The 20,063-nt window shown below is 52.6% G+C and overlaps 7 protein-coding genes across 7 annotated transcripts; 4 read left to right on the top strand and 3 right to left on the bottom strand.

Annotated features, from left to right (window-relative positions):
- Positions 1-1,523: 1,523 nt before the first annotated feature.
- LAESUDRAFT_719573 (Suf-domain-containing protein) lies at positions 1,524-4,899 on the bottom strand. Its single transcript, XM_040907661.1, has 12 exons — positions 4,529-4,899; positions 4,336-4,472; positions 4,150-4,282; positions 3,959-4,099; positions 3,591-3,907; positions 3,451-3,540; positions 3,005-3,402; positions 2,805-2,942; positions 2,600-2,752; positions 2,060-2,548; positions 1,895-2,002; positions 1,524-1,835 (listed from the first exon to the last, which is right to left on the bottom strand). Exons 1-12 carry the CDS (start codon positions 4,868-4,870, stop codon positions 1,774-1,776), a joined length of 2,508 nt encoding a protein of 835 aa, XP_040770751.1. The 5' UTR covers positions 4,871-4,899; the 3' UTR covers positions 1,524-1,773.
- A 138-nt stretch (positions 4,900-5,037) lies between these two features.
- On the top strand, positions 5,038-7,741 carry LAESUDRAFT_639294 (glycoside hydrolase family 85 protein; the record flags this gene model as incomplete). The annotated part of the gene is made up of 7 exons (XM_040903534.1): positions 5,038-5,217; positions 5,273-5,294; positions 5,340-5,421; positions 5,479-5,562; positions 5,710-6,000; positions 6,056-6,161; positions 6,221-7,741. 7 exons carry the CDS (start codon positions 5,038-5,040, stop codon positions 7,739-7,741), a joined length of 2,286 nt encoding a protein of 761 aa, XP_040770752.1.
- Positions 7,742-7,884: 143 nt separating this feature from the next.
- On the bottom strand, positions 7,885-12,575 carry LAESUDRAFT_638773 (AAA-domain-containing protein; the record flags this gene model as incomplete). Its single annotated transcript, XM_040903490.1, has 10 exons — positions 7,885-9,273; positions 9,325-9,858; positions 9,909-10,063; positions 10,113-10,322; positions 10,375-10,507; positions 10,562-11,016; positions 11,071-11,244; positions 11,304-11,375; positions 11,431-11,587; positions 11,640-12,575. The coding sequence occupies 10 exons, from the start codon at positions 12,573-12,575 to the stop codon at positions 7,885-7,887; spliced, it is 4,215 nt and encodes a 1,404-aa protein (XP_040770753.1).
- An 838-nt stretch (positions 12,576-13,413) lies between these two features.
- LAESUDRAFT_640017 (uncharacterized protein) lies at positions 13,414-13,864 on the top strand (the record flags this gene model as incomplete). Its single annotated transcript, XM_040903573.1, has 2 exons — positions 13,414-13,444; positions 13,494-13,864. The coding sequence occupies 2 exons, from the start codon at positions 13,414-13,416 to the stop codon at positions 13,862-13,864; spliced, it is 402 nt and encodes a 133-aa protein (XP_040770754.1).
- A 379-nt stretch (positions 13,865-14,243) lies between these two features.
- Positions 14,244-14,961, top strand: LAESUDRAFT_767993 (uncharacterized protein; the record flags this gene model as incomplete). The annotated part of the gene is made up of 3 exons (XM_040913772.1): positions 14,244-14,283; positions 14,349-14,509; positions 14,565-14,961. 3 exons carry the CDS (start codon positions 14,247-14,249, stop codon positions 14,877-14,879), a joined length of 513 nt encoding a protein of 170 aa, XP_040770755.1. The 3' UTR covers positions 14,880-14,961.
- Positions 14,962-15,123: 162 nt separating this feature from the next.
- Positions 15,124-15,590, top strand: LAESUDRAFT_719576 (uncharacterized protein; the record flags this gene model as incomplete). Its single annotated transcript, XM_040907662.1, has 1 exon — positions 15,124-15,590. One exon carries the CDS (start codon positions 15,127-15,129, stop codon positions 15,448-15,450), a length of 324 nt encoding a protein of 107 aa, XP_040770756.1. The 3' UTR covers positions 15,451-15,590.
- Positions 15,591-15,652: 62 nt separating this feature from the next.
- Positions 15,653-18,342, bottom strand: LAESUDRAFT_36629 (oxalate decarboxylase). The gene is made up of 18 exons (XM_040902187.1): positions 17,733-18,342; positions 17,609-17,682; positions 17,524-17,547; positions 17,428-17,470; positions 17,353-17,380; positions 17,283-17,300; positions 17,176-17,232; positions 17,033-17,122; positions 16,936-16,977; positions 16,775-16,886; positions 16,527-16,719; positions 16,463-16,472; positions 16,379-16,413; positions 16,265-16,328; positions 16,183-16,216; positions 16,068-16,127; positions 15,987-16,015; positions 15,653-15,931 (listed from the first exon to the last, which is right to left on the bottom strand). The coding sequence occupies exons 1-18, from the start codon at positions 18,029-18,031 to the stop codon at positions 15,818-15,820; spliced, it is 1,326 nt and encodes a 441-aa protein (XP_040770757.1). The 5' UTR covers positions 18,032-18,342; the 3' UTR covers positions 15,653-15,817.
- Positions 18,343-20,063: the final 1,721 nt, after the last annotated feature.

Below are 20,063 nucleotides of genomic sequence, written 5' to 3' on the forward strand. Positions count from 1 at the left end.
GGTATGTTCAAAGCTATTTTGATGTGGGTTGTGGCCGGCACGAACGCTTGGCGGGCTCATTCGCCGCCGGGCGCTCTAATTTCACCAATCTCACCAAGAAACGAGTAGCAAGACGACACGCACCATATTTTGCATCGAAAACGCTTTCATTTAGTCTATTCGTGATTTCGAGAGGAAGTCTGTCTTCAACTCATGCGGCGGCGAAATGCAAAAGGGATCCTGAATAGCCTTCTAACGGGACGTGTTCGGCCGTCAAAAAATTCTATCAGGCTCTCAACAAGCAAACACAAACTCCATTCAATGCTATAACTGTATCTCTGTGGTATTTTTCGCTTATGAAAGTCTTTCGACATCATGATAGCAGACATCTAATTAACCGACACTGATAACAGCCGGGACAGGGTAGCCTGCTCGGATGAAAATTCTTCTGGATGGGCAGACGATATTCCAGAACGAAGAGCGGGTCCTTTTTTAGATTATCACCTTCGGAGGCCCTCGCGGGCCCTATGATTCACTTCGCACGGACAAGGGGCGTGCAACAAATATGTTGGATCGATCCGATAGAAGAAATCTGAAGAAGGTGCTCTTTGCCTCGTTCGTCGCATTTCAGACGCACTCGGGACTCAGATTTTGAGCTGCTCGAGGCAATTTCAGCGCAAACCAGGAGGAAAGCGGATTGTGGCCGCTCAGGGTGAGGCAACATAACCCACGGTACCGTAACTTACTATGGAGTCGCAATCCAAGCAAGGGCTAACACACAGCGATAAAATACTGCAGGGTATCCAGATCTGAGTGTACTTATTGGAGTTACTGAATAGCTTCGAACGGCCTGTTCCAGTCTCTCCATTCTGGCTGATTGGTTCTTAAAAAGCCGTTGATGACACCTGGCATAGCTGTGTGCGGCGCACACACTGAAGACATTAGCGAGTGACCTTGTCAACGCGGAGCGCAAGGACATTGCCGCAGTCTAAAAATTAATCACGCATCCATGATCTTTTACGTTTGTCGTTTCGTTACGTTCCGAGGAGGCCTTTGTCCAGTATTCAGTATAAGTAGAGCTGCTGCAAGAATGAAAATAATCAGCAGTGCTTTCCGTTTCACCGACGAGTGTTGCTCGAAGGGCGGAAAGCAAGGCCAGCACTTGAGCGAGCGTCCGGTGCTTCAGCGACAATTAGAACCGATACAACGCGGCGCGACGGTTGTGGTGGGCAGTGCGTAGCTATATGTGACATTGAACCAATGACGACATTGAAGTTGCTATGATGTCGACGTATTTGAGTGAACAGACGAACAGTGTAGTTTCCCATCTTGATGTTGTAAGATTCAAAGAGTTCGACTACCTCAGTAGTTTCTCCGAGCGTTCAACCTTAGAAGAGTCCTCAAAGGTCCCTAAGTCCCACATCAATCAGTGAAACAAATGACTGACTCATGACTTCACTGCTTTGCCTTGCGAAAATGAAGCTTAAGTTAGCACGGACCTCCCATGGTCGGGTATTCACTCCAAATCCCACTCATCGCTATGCAACGATTTGACATATTGTAGACGAGACGTAGACACTGACATGCACTGGGTGCGCCTCAGAATCTGTACGCGACGAACGCACGAGGTGGAAACACAGTTTTCACATTCAGCAGCATTTTGGCCGCTGCGATACAATATTTCCCGACACTCAGGACTAGGACCATGCTCAACCTGCATATCACGATATGATAAGTGCACTCGTACAAACGGTGAAGCACGCATCGTAGTGATCTAACTAGTCCGACAATGAACTAAAACCTCCCGCGGCGGCCCGGTCCCTGGTATGGACCATAATCTGGAGGAGGTCGTCCGCCTGAGGAACACTGCATAAACACAACCTATACATGTTCAACGGAGCTAGATGCAGCTTACCGGCACGTGGAGGCGGGGGCGGCGTGCGCACCCTCGACACACTCGAAGTTGATGGTATGACCGCATTCCGGAACACTTGCATCAAGTCGTCCGTCCTGAATACGGGACCTGCCACATGCAACGCGTCGCTGAGAACACTTGACGAAAGAAGCACGATCCACCTACCATCGAATGCTGTAGGCTCTGGCAGGACGCTTATGAACCACGACAGTACCGGCGGCAGCACCACCGGCTTCTCCTCCTCCTTCTCCTCCTTCGAAAACCGACGCGGTATCCCTTCACGGTCGCGATCCCTCTCCCACGGTGGCGTACCGTGCCGTCTCCGCGGGCCCTCCCACCTGTCCCGCTCCCGCGACGCCGGCCGCTGTCTCTTCGGTGGCGGGCCAAAATCCGACACGCGGCTCTCGTCTCGCCTCCTGTGGTCGGGCGACTGCGCCCTCTTGGATGTGCTCGTGCCCGTGATGGCGGGGCCTTGCGTTGTGCTTGCGGTGGACATGAGCGACATCTGGGTATCCGTGCGGCCTAGCGTGGAGCCATTCGTACGACCATGGTTCATGCTGCCTTGTCGAGAGACGTTGAAACCGAGATCCCGGACGGCGATAGCATCTGTCCCTAAATACTTGTAGCGTTCCGCGAAGCGTTTAATGGGCGGGTCTATACAATGGTGAGTGATATTACGATTCCAGTAACATGGGTGCGCATCACCGGTCGGATATGCCTCTGCCATCCGTGCCTCTAGTTTGCGAGATGCGTCCAGGTCACCGAACTGGTACACATATCGGCCCCATCGCTCCCATAAGGGACGAGCGCGATCCGGCGGGAAGGTCCCGACGACACGCTCGAACAGTGCGCGAGCATCTAATGGTTGGCTGAGTACAGCATTCAGGCGATCCGGAAAGGAAGGCTCAACTATTGTCATCGTTAAGAGAAATGAGAAAGCCAAGGTAACGAATGACGAATTCGACCTCGTCGCCGAATGTTTCCATTCCCTTCTCGAAGATGCGACTGGCGACATCTGTCTTTTTCGTACAATGGTACTCCATCAATGCTGCAAGGACGATGCGAACATGAGAGCGGGTCAGGTTCGCGCGAAACAGAAAGCGCACATACCGGCAGCTTCAAACACCTCCCATGGCATCCAGCGATCCCGCCTCGCCTTGCCAAACACCGCCCGCGAGGACTTCAATCCCTCTGCGCGTCTTGCGAACCTCATGTACATGATCCACGCGATTCCATACTCCGTCCGACGCTCATGCAGCTCCTTGTTCTTCGACGGCCGCTCCTCCGACACCTGCGATACGAATGACGAGAACTGTGACGGAAGGATGAGCGGCTCCTGCTGGCTGTTGGGTGCGGTCGACGACGGTGAGTTTTCTGCGCTGACTCGCCGCTCAACTGCCTCCAGATCTTGTCGGAGGACATCAAGGAACTTGGTGAAGGTGGCGTGTACCTCTGTGTAGTTTTCCCGTATCTCGAGGGCCTCGGCGTAGGCGAAGTTCAGAACAAAGCTGCGGGTCTCAGAATCTGCGCATAAGAATCCAAATGCGACATCATACCTCGACGGGTTTGCATCAATGCCGGCCTTCAGTATAGCGAGCGCCTCGTCCGTTTTCCCGATGCTATTTGTCCACACATATGCCATGTACCTGCGTAACGGGTGAGGCTTCCAGCTATTGCAGACACTCGGCATACCCACCAAATTTCCGAGAAGAATCGCATGCGCACAATGGCCTTGCGGTACACAGCTTGCAGGCGCGAATGAAGGGTCCCCTTGTCTTTTTCTTCGATCTCAAGCGGGTTGCCTTCCTCCCATTTGAGGTACCCCCGCCAGCGGCCAACCAGTGCTTTGTCTCCTGCGGTAAATGTCGGCTGACGGGGCAGCCATATGGGCGGTCGTGCCGTCCTCGAGGGGGGAGGGGGCGGGAAAAGTACTGTGAGGTGCTCCTGCAACTGGTTGAGCACCGTGCGCGCCTGCATATGGCCCTGTTGGAGATCCGAGAGGAATTTCTTTGCCTGCAGAGGCAGTCAGTAGGCGAATGTTTGTCTGATGGCCTGAATGCACACCGTAATCTTGTTGAGACCATTCTCAAAGTCCTGATACTCTTCCCAGAGCTTCTTCACGCTCTCCATCGGTATCTGAACCGCACGGCTATAGGCCTTGCGGATCGCGTCCATTTTTTGCTGTTCTTCCCAAGTGGTGGTCGTCTATGAGGCTGCTTAGGACGCTCGTCCGAACTTCTCGGTCACAGACGTACCTCGCCAGATTTGAGAAACTGTATGTAGTCCGTCCATATCTCGCTACTGTCCTTGTCCTGCCCAATATGATTCAACGCATATTCATACGACTTGCGTATCACATCGCGAGCATTCGGGCCTGTATTCACTCTCCTGTGCACTTGTCAGGAACGCGCTTCACGCATCCTTCGTTCTTCATCACTAACCTGACATATGTGAGGTAAAACTTCCACAAGTCGACCGACGACGACGTTCTTAAAAATCGCTTGAACAGGCTTTCGGCAAATCCGAACGTCTCAGGATTGTCGAGGAAGTGGTTCAGATACGCAATCTGCACTGAAGACTACATACAAACGGGTGAGAATCGGCCGAGTTCATCACGCAGAAGTAGTGGCAAACAGTGTTTGGATAGGCTTCAAGTAATCCTTCGTAGGTTTCCTTGATCTTCTCGATGTCGCCCGAGTCTTCGGCAATGTCGACAAGCCTCAGCCACGTATCTGCTTCGAACGGTTTCTGGCGAAGCTGGGCGCGCAATTGGTCATATTCTGAGGTAGGAGGGGGCGTTGGCTCCTGCTTCACTGTGCTGACGTTGTCGCTCAGACTGCTCGAACGCGCGAGCGAATCGGGATTGATCTGGCGAACGACGTTTAAAATATCGTCCTCTGCCGGCTGCGTCTTCTCGTCATCGGCAAAGAGAGATGCGTCAGTGAGGTCTTCTGGTTTTTGTGGTGGTTCGGACATGCCAGGTACGCGACGTCGAGCGAAGCGACGGTGTAAGTCGCGCACAAAGCTGCTGCCTAACCATAAACTCGACGCCACAGCCACGTGTCTACCTTGATAAGATTAGATTGGTTATAAGAGAGTGCTGTGGCGCTAAGCTTGCTGGTTCTATCTTTCGTACCACATCGATGCCTCTAAGAGGGTCCAATCATTCTGAGAATGTCCTCGCATCCGCACCGTACTTCAAGAGTCTTGAAGAACTGGACATATGGGCAGAGAGAGCCCATGCAAGGTTGACCGGTATTATCGAATATACGCCTCGTGAGGCAGTCGACGGCGTGGAATCCGAGAGTGCAGGAAAATTACTTGTAAGCAATATCGATCTGGCATTTCCGTTTACACGTCTTGAATCAAATGTACTAGGTCTGTCATGATTATAAGGCTGGTTAAATTTTTATGTCTGGTCGAATGGTGATATGATAACAATGAGCGCTGCAGGGCGGCTACACAGAGTCGCCGTCTGGATTTGCTTATACATTCAATTTCTGGTATCTCTGTGATACTTTCATATAGTAAGTTGGGTCCACCTATTCTATGTTACCCCGTTCAGTCTTACTTTCTAATACTAGTTTCTCGCATCACCGGGTCACAATACCTCCGCCTGGCTGGATCAATGCAGCACATCGTCAAGGTGTCAAGATACTTGGCACATTGTAAGTAATTGAACATATTTGATATTTGATCTATGTATCTGCTGGTCCTGTTTTGGATATGTAACCGCATAGTATGACTGAAGACACCGCGCAGCAATCGTTGAGACTACATCCGAGTATGCTGATCTCACTTGTTTATCTATTCAGAATTTTCGAGGATTCCGGCCAACAGGACTGTCTGCGCCTTCTAGTTGGACGGCTTCCCAAATCGAAGACAGGAGCTGCAAAACACTCTGCCAGTACTTCACTGCCGCTATCTCCTCACTACGCACGGCTCCTTGCCGATCTCGCCTTCCAGAGAGGATTTGACGGATATCTGCTCAATGTTGAATGCCCCTTGCTGGGAGGCATTGAGCAGACAAGAGTCTTTTCAGCATGGATCGCTCTTCTAGAGAGTGAGCTCAGGCGGAAGGTCGGTCAGCACGCCGAAGTGATCTGGTATGTACCGTGTGCGACCGACGTACCGTTATTGAACTCCCCCCCCCGTTTCCAGGTACGACAGTGTCATCATAAGTGGAGACCTAAGGTGGCAGGATCGCCTCAACAATTACAACCTCCCATTGTTCATACCTTCATCCGGGTTCTTCACAAACTACACAGTGCGTTATCTCGTCAGGCAAATTTTTGCACATCTAATTTCAAGACATTTCATCGATAGTGGGCTCATGACTACCCGTCCCTGACGGCTCAATACTTCTTGTCGTTAGATCCGTCACTCATGCCTCGCCCAAAGCGTCTACGGGATATCTACGTTGGTGTCGACGTCTGGGGCCGCGGACAGCACGGTGGCGGAGGTTTCGGATCATTCAGAGCGATCTCACACATCGATCCGGTGTTTCTGGGTCTGAGTGTTGCTCTATTCGGCCACGCGTGGACATGGGAGACCGAGCAAGACAAGCCGGGATTCACATGGGAGACGTGGTGGGAGTACGAGCGCAGATTGTGGGTTGGTCCGCGGACATCCGATGAGGTAATCGCGTTGCCTCCGGACAAGCGAAGGCAGGGCGAGCCTGAATGCCAGCATGGCCCTTTCGTCCCTTTATCCTCGTTCTTTGCCCGGAAGCCTCCGCCCAATCCAGTAAATATGCCGTTCCTGACTTGGTTCTCTCCTGGAATCGGACGCGCATGGTTCGTGAATGGTATCAAGGTGCACGAGTCAGACGAAGGCTGGACCGACTTGGATAAGAATTCATCTTTGGGAGACATGGTGTGGCCGCGCCCGGTGCCTAAATGGGAGCATGCGGATCAAGGCGAGCCTCCCACGGCATTAACGACGGTGTGCATGGACGATGCATGGCTTGGTGGGAGTTCCCTCCGCCTCTCACTCTCCACATCTGGATCAGACGCGGAAGACGCAATGTTCCAATGCATTTGGCTGCCTGTGCACTCTCTTGCTATCTCCCCACACACATCGTACGTTGCGACGGTGATCTTCAGGACGGCATCTAAACACGACGTCGATCTGGATGTCGGCCTGTCAGTGAAAGCCCTGACGGATTCTGTCGCAGAAGCGTTCGATATCAGACCTGTCACTGGCTCTGGCAACCTCCCTAATGGTTGGTCAGAGTTGATGATAGAGTTTAGTATCGCAACAGAACCAGCAAGAGATGTTCTAGCTGCAGTCGGCTTAATTATCGGTTTTACTTTGGAAGATTCGACCAAACCGGTAGACTTCTTCATCTCGCTGGGACTGTTGGCTATATCCCCGAGTGTAGGCACCTCTGGTATCTCTGTCCATCAGCCTAGAGTACTGTGGGCAGACTTTGATCCCGCGACCGCAGACAATGTAGCAGGACCATTCATCGGAACACTCAAGTGGGAAGTCGCCGCGTCATTCGCTCCTTTGAAAAACATTACTATCAGTCGCAACGGCGAAGATCCCACACCTTTGTGGTCGTTTTCCTCCTCGTTCCCTTCGTTCTCATTCTTCAACATCTACATCGTGCCCCACGCAGGTGCTGGCCACCAATTTGACCCCAACGAGGCGGTCTGGATCGGCACAACGGGCTTGACTGGCAACAGAAATAGTTTCTACGTCGACGCAGCTTGCCTCCCCGAGAATTTGAAGCAGGCCAGAGCTGCCCGCTTCTACTTACAGGGTGTCAGCGACCGGGGATGCGTACTGAGTTGGGAGGACTGCGCTTATGTCGATATCGATGCTCCCGCAACGGAGGTTTAAGATGTAACTTCCAGTATTGCACTGTAGGTATTTGAGACGTCTGCTATTGGAATATGGAAGAAAGGAAGAGCAATACATGTCAGAGTGCTATTGCAAATTATACAGATGTGCAGGAGTGTACAGTAACAGTGCATCGATAAATACTATGGTCCTGGAGACGAGGAATCATCCAAATCATCTACCATTATCTCCTCCAAGAGACTATGCGCGATGTCAAGCAGTTCATGCAGGAGCGGTGTCCGGTCCCATTCACTTCGATGCCTCCAGATGCAGCCAAGGCACGTCGCTCGGAGTTGTTCCAACTGCTCGACATTGAGTAGCCCCGTCTGCTGTGCGAAGACTTGTTTCAGTTCTTGTAATAGACCTTCATCAAGATGAAAGTCCGGCAACGGCGTCGGTTCGCGCTCCACCTCCGCCTGAATCTGGGATTCTTCATGCATAACCTCAGATGGAGTCAGTGCAATCGTCGGGAGATGGGCATTTGCGGGCTCAGGTTCGGGCGATGGTGTCAGTTGCTGAGATTCGTTAATGGGCAGGATCTCTTGTGGAGGCACGTTATGAGAAAGGAACGGGTTGTGTTTGACGTCAACAGCAGCAACAACACCATCAGACTGGGCAGGGACTTGCGGCAACAAATTCAGCAGAGCAGGCTGACCATTCAGAGGTTGCTCGTTGAAAACTGACGCTTGTCCTTGGACTCCGTTGATGCCAGGCGGTGGGGGGGACGGCGTAGCATGCCCCTCTACCTGCTCTGCGAAGCGTACTGCACCAAGCCGTTCAAGCGAAGAGGACCGGCCAACGATATCCAATCCCTCCGGGTCACCGTCCGCTCCAGCGCCAGCCACTCGAGATCGCTTCTGAGATCTGTCAGCATTCTCATCCTCGGATGGTGTCGCGGCTCCAGAAGTAGACCTCTGTCTCTTCAGTCTCCTTTCCAGCTTCAGCGGATCGGTGATCGGTATTTCCGGCTGCTGTCCATTGTGACGAGCACTGCGTCGGGTTCCTGGCGCATAGACCTGCGCAGAAGAGCCACTAGCCTCGGCCAATTTCTCCTTCTCCTTCTCCTTGCTCTTCCTGTACTCTTCTCGGCGTTTATGCTCGCGCACGGCCATGCGCTGACACTCTATCCGGAACTGAGGGTCGAAGTCATTTATGCTGACTTCCGCCGCGTTCAGCATGGCTTGCGCCCTCAGCAGTCGATCGGGATCCTCCTGTATGCGCACATCTGCATTATGCACGATCTTGCGGATATCATCCAAGAAGTCATCGGGAGTCAAGTATTTGTCTCGATACAGCTCGATATGAATCCGCTCCAGATCCATATTGAACAATGGCGGCTCGGGAAGGAGTACTTGCGCTTGCGCTTGATTGACGTATCCATTCACCTGCACAGCCTGAGACTGGTCGTTCACAATCTCTTCGGTGTGCTGCTCTTCTGTGACCTGGACAATGCCGTTGCCATTCGTACGAACTTCGACGTTTGTGACGATTTCGACTTCTTTGGATGCATCGAAGTCGTAATGATACTCCTCCTAAATCAATACGTTAGCGATCGTGTCAATATATACAATGCTACGACGCACAACAACACTCTTCGTGAATCGCTTGAACTTGCGCTTCAACTCTTGCAAGATGGGCCCTAGACGGTACTTAAGCAAGGCAATCATACGCTGATCATTTGCTTCCTGAACAGCGAGCTCAGCAGCGGTAGGCTGACGTGGCTGCAATGGAGGGGCAATCGGCAACTCCTCCAGTACGCGCTTCTTCCGCTTGACTCCGTCGGGGAAGCGGTTAGGCGGCCGCTGAACTTCTTTGAAGACGCCCTCGAAAAATTGTTCTCTCTGGGATGCATTTGGAGTCCTGAGCTCTACGCGATTCTCTCGCATCGGCCCGAACCATTCCCGGACGTCTCGAGGGAGCGAGGTGAAAGGACCATCAACAACGGCGAGGAGGAGCACAGGATCATTCGGTGACAGCGTGTCGAGCATAGAGCGAACAGTCGTCCGTGATGTCTCAGAGACAGCTGTGCACCAGCTCAATAGCGAAGGAATGTAAATTACCGACGGCTGATGCCGCTTCGCCTCGACAAATAGCTGCACAATTGCAGCTTCTGGTGTCTAAGTACTGCGTGAGTTTGTGAACCTTGGGCAAGTGACTGTGTACATACCCTTGTCGAGTCGCTCAGTAAAGTGCCCAGGTCAAGGCTTTGCACATTGTACCCTTCCAGATGGTGCAGCACCGCAGCGGCGACGTAACCCTGGCCCATCCCGACAGGACCGTGCAGCACAACCCGAGGGCGATACACACGGAGTGTTTCCATAGCTGTGGAACTTGATGAGGTCAAAACAAGTGGGAAAGGATGATAGCTTACATTGCATCAGGAGCTCCCGTTCGAGGGCGCCTTCAGTGCTCTCGTCCTCCCATTCCGCCTCCTCGAGCACAGTTCGCTTCTTATTGACCGGCAGAACTTTCGCAATGGCGTCTTTCACCTTGTCTAGGCCGTCGTGTAGTAGTGGGATGAGTTGAGCCGGAAGCGATGACGCTGCTGACGACACTGATCGAGCCGATGACGGTACAAGCTCTGAATTATTGTCATGAGTATCAAAAGTCATCAAGCATCACATCAAACATACTCGTTATGGCGATCATGAAATCTCGCAGCTCAACCGTGATTGCTTCTGGATTTAATAGCAAGCGCTGTTCCGATTTATAAATCTGAGGATACCGGCGCTGAACTGCATTCAATGCAGCTTCCGTACAAAGAGCCTAATAATATATGACAATCAGATGCTGAAGACGAGAGCACAGTCAATCACGTACTCGGAGATCAGCGCCACCATAGCCTTTGGTAAGCTTCGCCAAACCCTTCACGTTCTCCCCACCAGTGTCACCCTCCCAACTAGCCCACTTCCTCGTAATAATTGTCAAAATTCGTTCTCTCGCCTCCAGGTTCGGAAGTGGAAAGTAAAACTCCCTATCGAACCTCCCCGGCCGACGCAGCGCAGGGTCGATCGCATCTGGCCGATTCGTCGCTCCGATGACAATCACTTGTCCACGGCCGTCCATGCCGTCCATCAGCGCCAATAATGTGGATACAATCGATGCGTGGATCTGGTCTTGCTTGGACGAGCGCACCGGCGCCAGACCGTCGATCTCGTCGAAGAAAATGATGCTGGGCTGCTGGTTACGGGCCTCCTCGAACAGGAGGCGGAGCTGCCGTTCGGCCTCTCCCACCCACTTCGAGAGACAATCGGCTCCTTTACGCATGAAGAATGCTAAGGCAGAGACAGTCAGTAGATGGGATTATAGTTTAATGGATGGCGACGAACATATGCTCCTGCCGTCGGAACGGCAGCTAGCGGCCAGAGCGCGTGCAAGGAGTGTCTTGCCCGTACCTGGGGGCCCATGGAAGAGGACTCCACGTGGGGGAGTAAGGTCGAACCTCTGAAAAACTTCTGGATAGAGGAGAGGCAACAGCGTCATCTCCTTTAGCGAATTGATGTCTAAGTGCGCGTGTGCTCAGTGCATGCGCGCACAGCAAGAGAATGCTTTGTTAACTTACGGTCGTCTAGTCCTCCTACCTCGTCGAATGTGACGTTCTGGTTGACGCCTAGCGGGTCAGCGTCCGCGAGGACTATGCCGATCCAACATCAGGGGCAATTATTAAGGAAACGATAATAGTCCCTTACTTGTGTCACCAACTTTTCCTAAGTTCGAAGGTGTGCCGGCAGCGGCAGCAAGGTCACTCGGAAGTAAACCTCCCGCTCCTCCTGCAAAGACGCCACCTCCGTCCATCGCTCCAGCCCCAAACGGCTTTCTCGGTGTGCGAGTAGGGTAATCCGAGTCCTACGCTGATCACGTCAGGATTTGTACTGCGAAGCTCGAGCAATGTACATACCGAATCGTCGCCGCCCGCACCCATCCACCTGCTCAGTTCCGCCCCGGTCGCGCTCCAGCCAGGAACCTTGCTTTTGCCGAAAACGTTGCGCCCATTTATTCTGCCGCCTCCCGACCGGGGTTTAGGCGGCGGACGCATCTCCTCGAGAGGAGGCGGTATCGCATAGTTGATCTTAGCTCGTTGGCGAAGCGCGTATGGCCGGCCGTCTTGTTCAGGTCCATGCTCTCCCTCACCGTCAGCATCAAGCTCGCCCTCTGCATCTGCATCGTCAAGCTCCGGCTCGGGGGACGTCTGCAGCGCCTCGTCAAGGGACCCTTCCGCATCAACCGAGCCAGAAGATGGCTCGTCGACATAGCCTTCCTCGTCGTGTTGCGTGCGTCCATGTTGTCGTGTCCTACGGCTGCTTGCTCGAGACCGTGTCGTGCGTGACGAGGAGTTTTGTGGCCGTGATGACGACAGACGCGTGATACGGCCACTCTTGCCGTTTCCGTTGAGCTCATTCGCAGAACCTGCTCGCTTGCTTCGGCTCCGTGTTTCATATCGGCCACCAATACTAGTTTCCCCCTCGTCATCACTGATGATGAACCCGTTTAGACCGCCCGACTTGGCCCGACTTCGATTCCGTAGTGCATAACGTCCTCCTCCATCCTCGTCGTCCTCATCTGCCAACCCGGCGTCGGCACCATCCTCCTGCTTGGCGGGAGAGGGCGGCGGATCGTCTGCCAGATGATCGTCCTCGCTTGCGGATTCCACATACGACTTCTTCATGATCTTTCGTCCTCCTCTGGATATCGTGAACTCTACCGAGGGTTCCTCCTCCTCTTCCGGTGGCTGCTCGTCGTCAACTTCCATAGACGCATCACTCTCTTGGTACTCGGATCCCGATGCATGAAGGCTCGGCTCGGCAAGTGCTGCCGATCGAGTGCGGGGAGGCATCGCAGGAATACGAATAGAGAGGTTCGTATGCGGACGAGACGCGGTGGTGCTATTGTCTTGTGGCACGGAATTTGGGTCTTGAGATGGCCAGTCTTCCAGCTCTTCTTCAGGTTGCATCGAGCACGTAGCGGGCAATCGAGCAGTATGTAGCTCCCCGACGCCTGGACGGAGTGTGTGTGAGAGTGGCTATGGCAAGAAGGACAGAAAGACTAGCGAGCAGGACGCGCGAGACAGCGAGCATATCCTTGTGTGTAATTCAAAGGCGACGAGGCGGAACTTGTATGCGCATGTTTGGCAATTGTGGCGGGGGGCGTTTCTGGCTTATCGAGGCCTCGTTTCCGCCACCTTCTCCTCATCCTACCCTTCCTCGTCCCGTCGGCCCCAGAGCTCTCCAACGTAGTTGAAACTTGATGCGAGCGTACTGAACGGACATTGAGGCAATGTAGACGATAGTCACAGCACCAGACAGAAGATTTTGTCGAAATTGCGAGCAAAATTTGCTAGACATGCCGATGTAGTTTTTCAGAGTCTTCCCTGTATGAGATGGCCGTTCGAGAGCAAGTTGCGCAGAAAGTCCTCAACGACGATGCGATGTTCAGCAGCCGACGATGCACAGACGCGTACCTAGACCGCGCTCGTACTTCTGCCCTTTCCAAATTTGGCACTTCGGAGATTTGATGACACATTGCCATTTCGGCTAGATCCGGTAGCTGCTGTATTTGGTGTTTTAAGGCACATGGGGTAAGGCGACTGGGCCAGAGTCTGTTTGGCTCTTTTTCGTCCCGCCGGCCGCACCATTTCTTTCTCTCTCTCCACGACCGCCACCATCTTGCACAGCATGTCTGACCTTGACGCCGACTTGTACAGCGGTAAGTTGTTGATAGAGAATGATCCTTTTCCAGTTCTGATGATTGGTAGACCTCTACGGCAACGATGAATCGGAGTTCGCTGTACCAACCACACAAACCGAGCAGAACACCCGGCTGGAATCTCAGGGACAACCAGAAGAAAAGCTTATTCAACAGACGAAGGAAGAGCCAGCTCACGTAGCAAAGTTGGCCACTCCAACCCCTCCGCCAGAGACAAAGCCACAACAATCCGCTACGCAGCTTGCCCCGACGCTGGCCGCTATCCCATCGTACACGTCACCCCCTACGCAGCAGATACCTACATATCAAGAACGCCAGACGCCTGAATACAGGGAGCCTCCGCCAGCGCGTCAAGATTACCATGGAGGCGGTGATGTCGACCGACCAGTTCGACCCTCGGAGATGAAGGAAGAAGGGTGAGTGACATCTTTTTACCAGCCGTTGACCATTCTGCAGGGCGCTCGCTGTGCTGTCTTACAAACTGGGTTGGGTGCCGACACTGGGCCTTAGTTGCGGGACAAGGTTGCTTGTGTAGCATTGCACGCGTGGTAGTTCGCCATTGTCGCCTATCAATCGCCTACGACTTAGCTCTAGCACATCTGCGTCCCTAGGTCTAAGCTAGGCTAGCACCGCTCCGCTACACAGTCACACACAGTAGAGTCGTCCGTCCTTCTCCTCTTGGTCAAGCTGCTCTTGTTCTAGGTAACCGGTGCTAATATCAATGTCTGCTCTTCTATATCCCTGTTCGAAACCACCGCCCTCCTCGTCGATGCAATGATACGCTGTCGTGTGACATAGCAAAATGTTCATTGGCGGCCTCAACTGGGATACCACAGATGGTACATACACGTTCATAGTCCATTTGCTGTGTTATCTTGTAGCGCTAAATAGCATGTTGTACCAGAGGGGTTGAGGAAGTACTTTTCGCAGTTCGGCAAGGTCGAAGCTTGTACAATTATGCGCGATGCAGCTGGTCGCTCGCGATGTTTCGCGTTCCTTACTTTCGAAGATCCGGCTTCGGTGAATGCGGTCATGGTCCGCGAACACTTCCTTGATGGCAAAATTGTACGTAGTGTGTCCTCTCTATCGTACACTGTTTAGTCTAAGTTTCCATGTTCAGATTGATCCCAAACGCGCCATCCCGAGACAAGAACACCAGCGAGCCACAAAGTTGTTCATTGGAGGCCTGGCGGGAAGTGTAACTTCGGAATCCATGCGGGAGTATTTCTCCCAATTCGGAAAGGTCGTGGATGCCACGGTCATGCTGGACCGAGAAACTGGACGAAGCAAAGGCTTCGGATTCGTGTCCTTCGAGAATGCCAACGTTGAGCCCCTTCTAGGGTTCGGAAATCTTGAGATTGATGGCAAACTTGTGCGTCCAATGATAGTCCTCATCCTCCGATGGCATTCGGTAATGCTCTTATCTCTAGATTGATGTCAAACTTGCCCAACCCCGCTCGCAGCGCGAAGGCTTCACCGAGGGCGGCGCTGGCGGACAGGCCGCCGGAGCGTACAGCCGCGGCGGAGGAGGCGGCTATGCTGCGCAGGCCGTGGGTTACGGCGGCGCCCAGGCCGTCCCCGCAGTCGCCGGCGGCAACACGCCCTTCGATCCACAAGCGCTCGCGTCGCTCTACTCCCGCATGATGCAGCAGATGGGAATGAACACCATGATGGCGGGCGGAATGAACCCTATGATGGCCAACATGGGTGCTGCTGCTGCTGGCGGGTACGGCGCTGCAATGGGTGCCGCGCGAATGATGCCCGGGATGGGCGGCCCGTACGGTGGCGGTATGGGTGGACCCGGAATGGGAGTGGGTCGCGGTGGCGGTGGAATCGCTGGCCCTGCTGCTGCAGGAGGCGTAATGCAGGCAGGAGGTATGGGTCCAAATGTACCCCGCGGTCCCAGAGCTGCGTCTGGCGGTGCGGCTGGCACAGGACCTGCTGGCCCGGGGCCGCAACGTTCCGGACAGAGAGGGCAGCACAGCTATCATCCATATTCTCGATGAGTTGCTGTCAGACTAAGTCGTTCGTGGTTCCTATTTGAGTCTTGCACCCAGTTCACTTAAACTACATTCATATATATGTTATCCTACCTGCAGCCCTGTGTACTTCGCTTGTATTCGAGGCCGATCGATAGTATTGGCAGTATTTATGCGCTACAATTGCTTAGTACGCAGTCATGCTTGTTGTAAGGGACTTCTTGCGCCGCTGCTTCCGTCAACTCGCTGTTCAAATCGATCCTCGCTCACTAACTCATAGCAACGTTATGACAGTCTGTATCGTTTACACAAATGTACATGCTTCATAAGTAAGGCTCTGAACTCTTAGCTACATTGGTGGACATCACAGGTCTCCGTCGATTTAGCGACAAAATCAGACGGAATTGGGCCCGACTACGACCGGCTTGACCTTGCTCAACTTGGCGATAGTTTCATCAGACAGTTGGAGATGTTCCTTTACCAGCTCCGGTGGAGTGAGAGCGAGCCACTATATAATGACTGGATTGGTCCGAGCGTTTTGGTTACGGGAAAGTGTGACTCACCTGGTTAAGACTGATGTCCTGGATTATATCTCGAATTCCGTTCAGCGAGCGTCTGACCATAAAAAAGGACCGAGTGCGTACCAGTGTTGAATATCTCAAGGTAATGCAAGGTACTATTTCCGATGTTCTCGACGTAGTGTCCTAATCGTCAAGCTGATCAGCCCCGTGGAGTCAAGCGATTGATTTGGATGCTCACCATATGTAGCAGGAACGAAACCTATGTCTCCCGCCTGCTTTTCATCAATAACAGCAGGGTGTTTGCAAAGATAGAACCTCACCGAGAAATCATACGTCTGAGCAGTAGCACTAGCGGCGAACTCTGTGACGCGCGCAGTCCCTGAGCTATAGCCGTGATGTGAGCAAATGGAGCGCAAACCGGAAGTAACCCTTACATAATGTACATCCACTCGTCCTGTGTCGGATGCCACTGTTGGACGGTGAGATAGAGAGGCCTCGTGGAAAGATGTCTCACTCACATGCAGCTCCCTGATACAAACATCAGTACAAGCTCTCGAGAGAAGAATGGGAGGCGACACGTACCTCATTCCTCCGGGCTCAACGGTCAGCTCAGCTACAGCAGTCGTAGTAGCTACTGTAAAGGTCCTCGAGTCGGCATATCTCACAGTTCCTCCGGCCAATTGCGTCGGAGTGACGTCAGAGAGTTTATATGTGAAAGACTGTGGAACCTGTCCCTGAGGATCTTCTACAGCCGATGCATCGGGCGAAGGAGGAACTGCAGCATGGTGGTCAATTGTGGGTGGCGCTGACTCAATGAGATCAATACGTACTACCAGGAAAGATGTACAGCTGCTCGCCCGGGATCCGATCAAAGGCTTGCATACTTGTTCCGAAGTTTTTCGCAATAATATCCTTGGGCGTGTGCGCCATCCACTCAGTCAACTATCACACGTCAGACAGATATCGACAACGAAGTGATCCGTGCACGCACCAAGAAAGTTGAGTCGTCGCTGAATTCGCCATTATCGAAAACCTCAAAAGCGAAAGGTTGTCAACAGCTATAAGGCAAATTATGGTAAGGGGCATACTAGCAGAAATTCAGCTCCTTCGTCGGTCTCATTCGTAGCTTGCAAACTGTGAGGGATGCCAGGAGGGAAAAACCACAGATCACCCGGTCCCTAAAAGTTACTTAAGTTACCTGCACTCTAAGAATGAGATGTATCGCACTTACTACGTTTCCCACGAAGTTGCGACCCAGCTGATCTACGGCTGTCACCTGCATATGACCCTGTGACCAGCGTCAGTTTGGTTATCATGATGATAGATATTAATACGCACATTCATGACATAGGCCCACTGCTTTCTCGTCAGCGTTATAACATAAATAACGTAAGGAAGCAGCTGTCACCTCGGACGTTTTATGCCAATGAAGCTCGCTATGACGATTTGTTAGTTAAGTTCAGCATGAGGATCATATACCTACCGGATTGCTCCCGCCTCGAGGCGCATATCGACGCCAGCCATGGCTAATGAATCACGGTTTAGAACCATAGTAGGGAATGAAAAGATGTAGTGTTACATTTTGCGATGGGCATCTGTTGAACTGCAGATATACAATTAGAGTCGAGATCCTATGGTAGCAGGGACTACGGCGATTCACTGACCATTCTGCTGACGAGCCCATCCTCCAGTTTGTAGGCGATTGGGGCTCAAGCTGAAAGGCCACTTGATGTTCGGGCTATAGAACACTCGTCAATTCGGTATTGTGCTGTCATCTCCCCGACGTACATAGTGCCATGATCGGTCGTGGGTGGCGCGAGAGCATCCGGGTTCTGTCTATCAAGGTCGACGTTCTGCTGTGCCAGAATGGTCGCCCCGAGGGAGCCGCGTATCGGCTGAGGGTCGCCACCAGACGTGGTGCTCCACAAGACGTTATTCGCATTGTCGCTCGCGAGGCGCACTGTCGCGCTCGGTTCCGCAGCGGATAGTACGACGTCTGCCGCAGGCGAAGACGAATCGCCGACGGGTGCACCAACGACGGGTCCAAAGCAGGTGAGAGCGCATAGCACAAGAAGGAGCTTGTCCATGGTGAGTACGGTCGCTGAAGACACCGGTGGTCTGAACTGGACGCACGGACGGCTCCCCTTTTATACGACTACGGCGACTTGTGGGAGCACCTCTCCGTGCCGAAGTAGATGCTTACCAACAAGAACGCTTCCAATGAGTGCCGATCAACAGGGCAGTCAGGCCGCAGCCACTTGTCTTCCACTTCATGCGTCTACGGCGGTTTCTTGTGACATGCATAGGTCTCGTCCAGGGGTGGAGATCTCGTTGCCCTCCTCTTCACCGCCGCTGTGATTCTGCCGATCGTTCGTAAGGTTCATCTGCGCTCCTGACCTCCACATTGCCTATGAGCCGGGAGGCTCTAGCAAGATACAGTTCCTATCGATAACGATGGCTTGGTGAATAACAAACAAGTCGAGCAATTACTATCCCACTGGTAGACTAATTTGGCAGTAGGGCCACGAATGCCGCTTTTACGAGAACGCTTGTTGGACTGCACTATAAGGAAATTTGCGCGAATCGTATGCAGAAGCCTTCCATTGCCGCGGCGAAGCATACGTCTAAAAATACCTCTTGCTTCTGTAGGTTTCGGAACAGATACCGCTGTCAGTTTCATTTGTTATTTTGTGACCAGTCTTCCGAAAGCATGACTACAACGCGGTCCGATGCCGAAGCGAAATACAGTGACAGAAAGATCAACGCGCCGTTTTCACGTTGCATAATCAGGGAAAGAATACTCACTTTGCCGTTTTTGGGATGCGGATGTGAATGATTGGCTGAGGTGGTCCCCAGCATGACCTGTCGAATGACCTATCGCACATATCAGTATAGTAATTGTTCTATAGACACAATTTCGCGCTCCTATAGCGTAGTACCGATATTATCGACATGCTCTTACACGTACAGTCGTTTGCGCCAGAGTGATCGATCATTGCAAGCTCCGTGTGACGTTTCGGCTGCGAGACGGTGAGATGAACATATCTTATTAGGTGCAACGCGATGCATCACGGGTAGTTTCCATTCGTATTAATGAATCAGCATCGCATCGGCAGGGCCGCGTATTCTCATAGATACTTCTATATGAAGAGGTGCTGGAAAAAAACCTGAACAAAGGAGGGAAGCGTTACATGGTTGATCTGATGTGATGGATATAGAGGACGCGCGTACCATTGTAGTTGGAGATCACTACGCGAGGTCGATGCAGTTCTCAGCCGATAGCCACGTAAAGCATGTGTTGACAAGAAGGATCGTGGAGCCGTCCTGGAACATAGACGATGTTCCTATTTCCACACATGGATGCCGATAACGCGATTCTGCATCGCATGTGAAATGCGTGCATATTATAGCAACTCCTGCGGATCCTCTCTGGAACGAAAGAACGCAGTTGACACAATGAGGGTACTCACCGAACACATTGCTTCAAAAGGCGGAGAAGTCAGACGACCATGCGCACTGCTCAGTCTTATTTAGACGAAGACACACCCGATGGCGTCCGCGATTGCGCTCGATCATCGGACAGCGCGAAACCAGCAACATCTCAGATTACTGTGAGATAAAAGCGCGGCTGAAAAAAGCGATTCATGAGGATATCAAGCTGTCCCGGTTTGTCTTCTCTCGGCCGACGAGCCGTGCAAGTGTGACAAGGCTGTCGTGAAGAGTAGAGCAGTCGGACGAATCACGTACAAGCTCACTTTGCGATTCTGTCAGGGGCGGTAAAGTCACTGGGTGATAATTGAACCCGTGGTTCAATACTTATCCAACGGCTCAATATTCTTCCAACATTTTGTTTGGCTTCTGCCCAAGGAAGAACAGTTACTTGCCCCATAGTGAAGCTTGCAGGCCGAGTGCATCTGTCCGAAGGACAGAATTTTCATGATAGAAGACACACCAATTTCGATGCGCAAGTCGTGGCAATGGAGGATCCTGGCTCCTCAGACATAAAACCACTACGACCGGGCAATTGTTTTACGGCCACCTGCCGCCCGAAGGTGATCTCGGTAAAGATAGGCATTCTGTCAGACCATCTGGAAGCATTGCCCCGCAACCTTCGTCGCA

The sequence above is a fragment of the Laetiporus sulphureus genome (genome assembly GCF_001632365.1).
Source record: "Laetiporus sulphureus 93-53 unplaced genomic scaffold LAESUscaffold_1, whole genome shotgun sequence".
Classification (NCBI taxonomy): Eukaryota; Fungi; Basidiomycota; class Agaricomycetes; order Polyporales; family Laetiporaceae; genus Laetiporus; species Laetiporus sulphureus.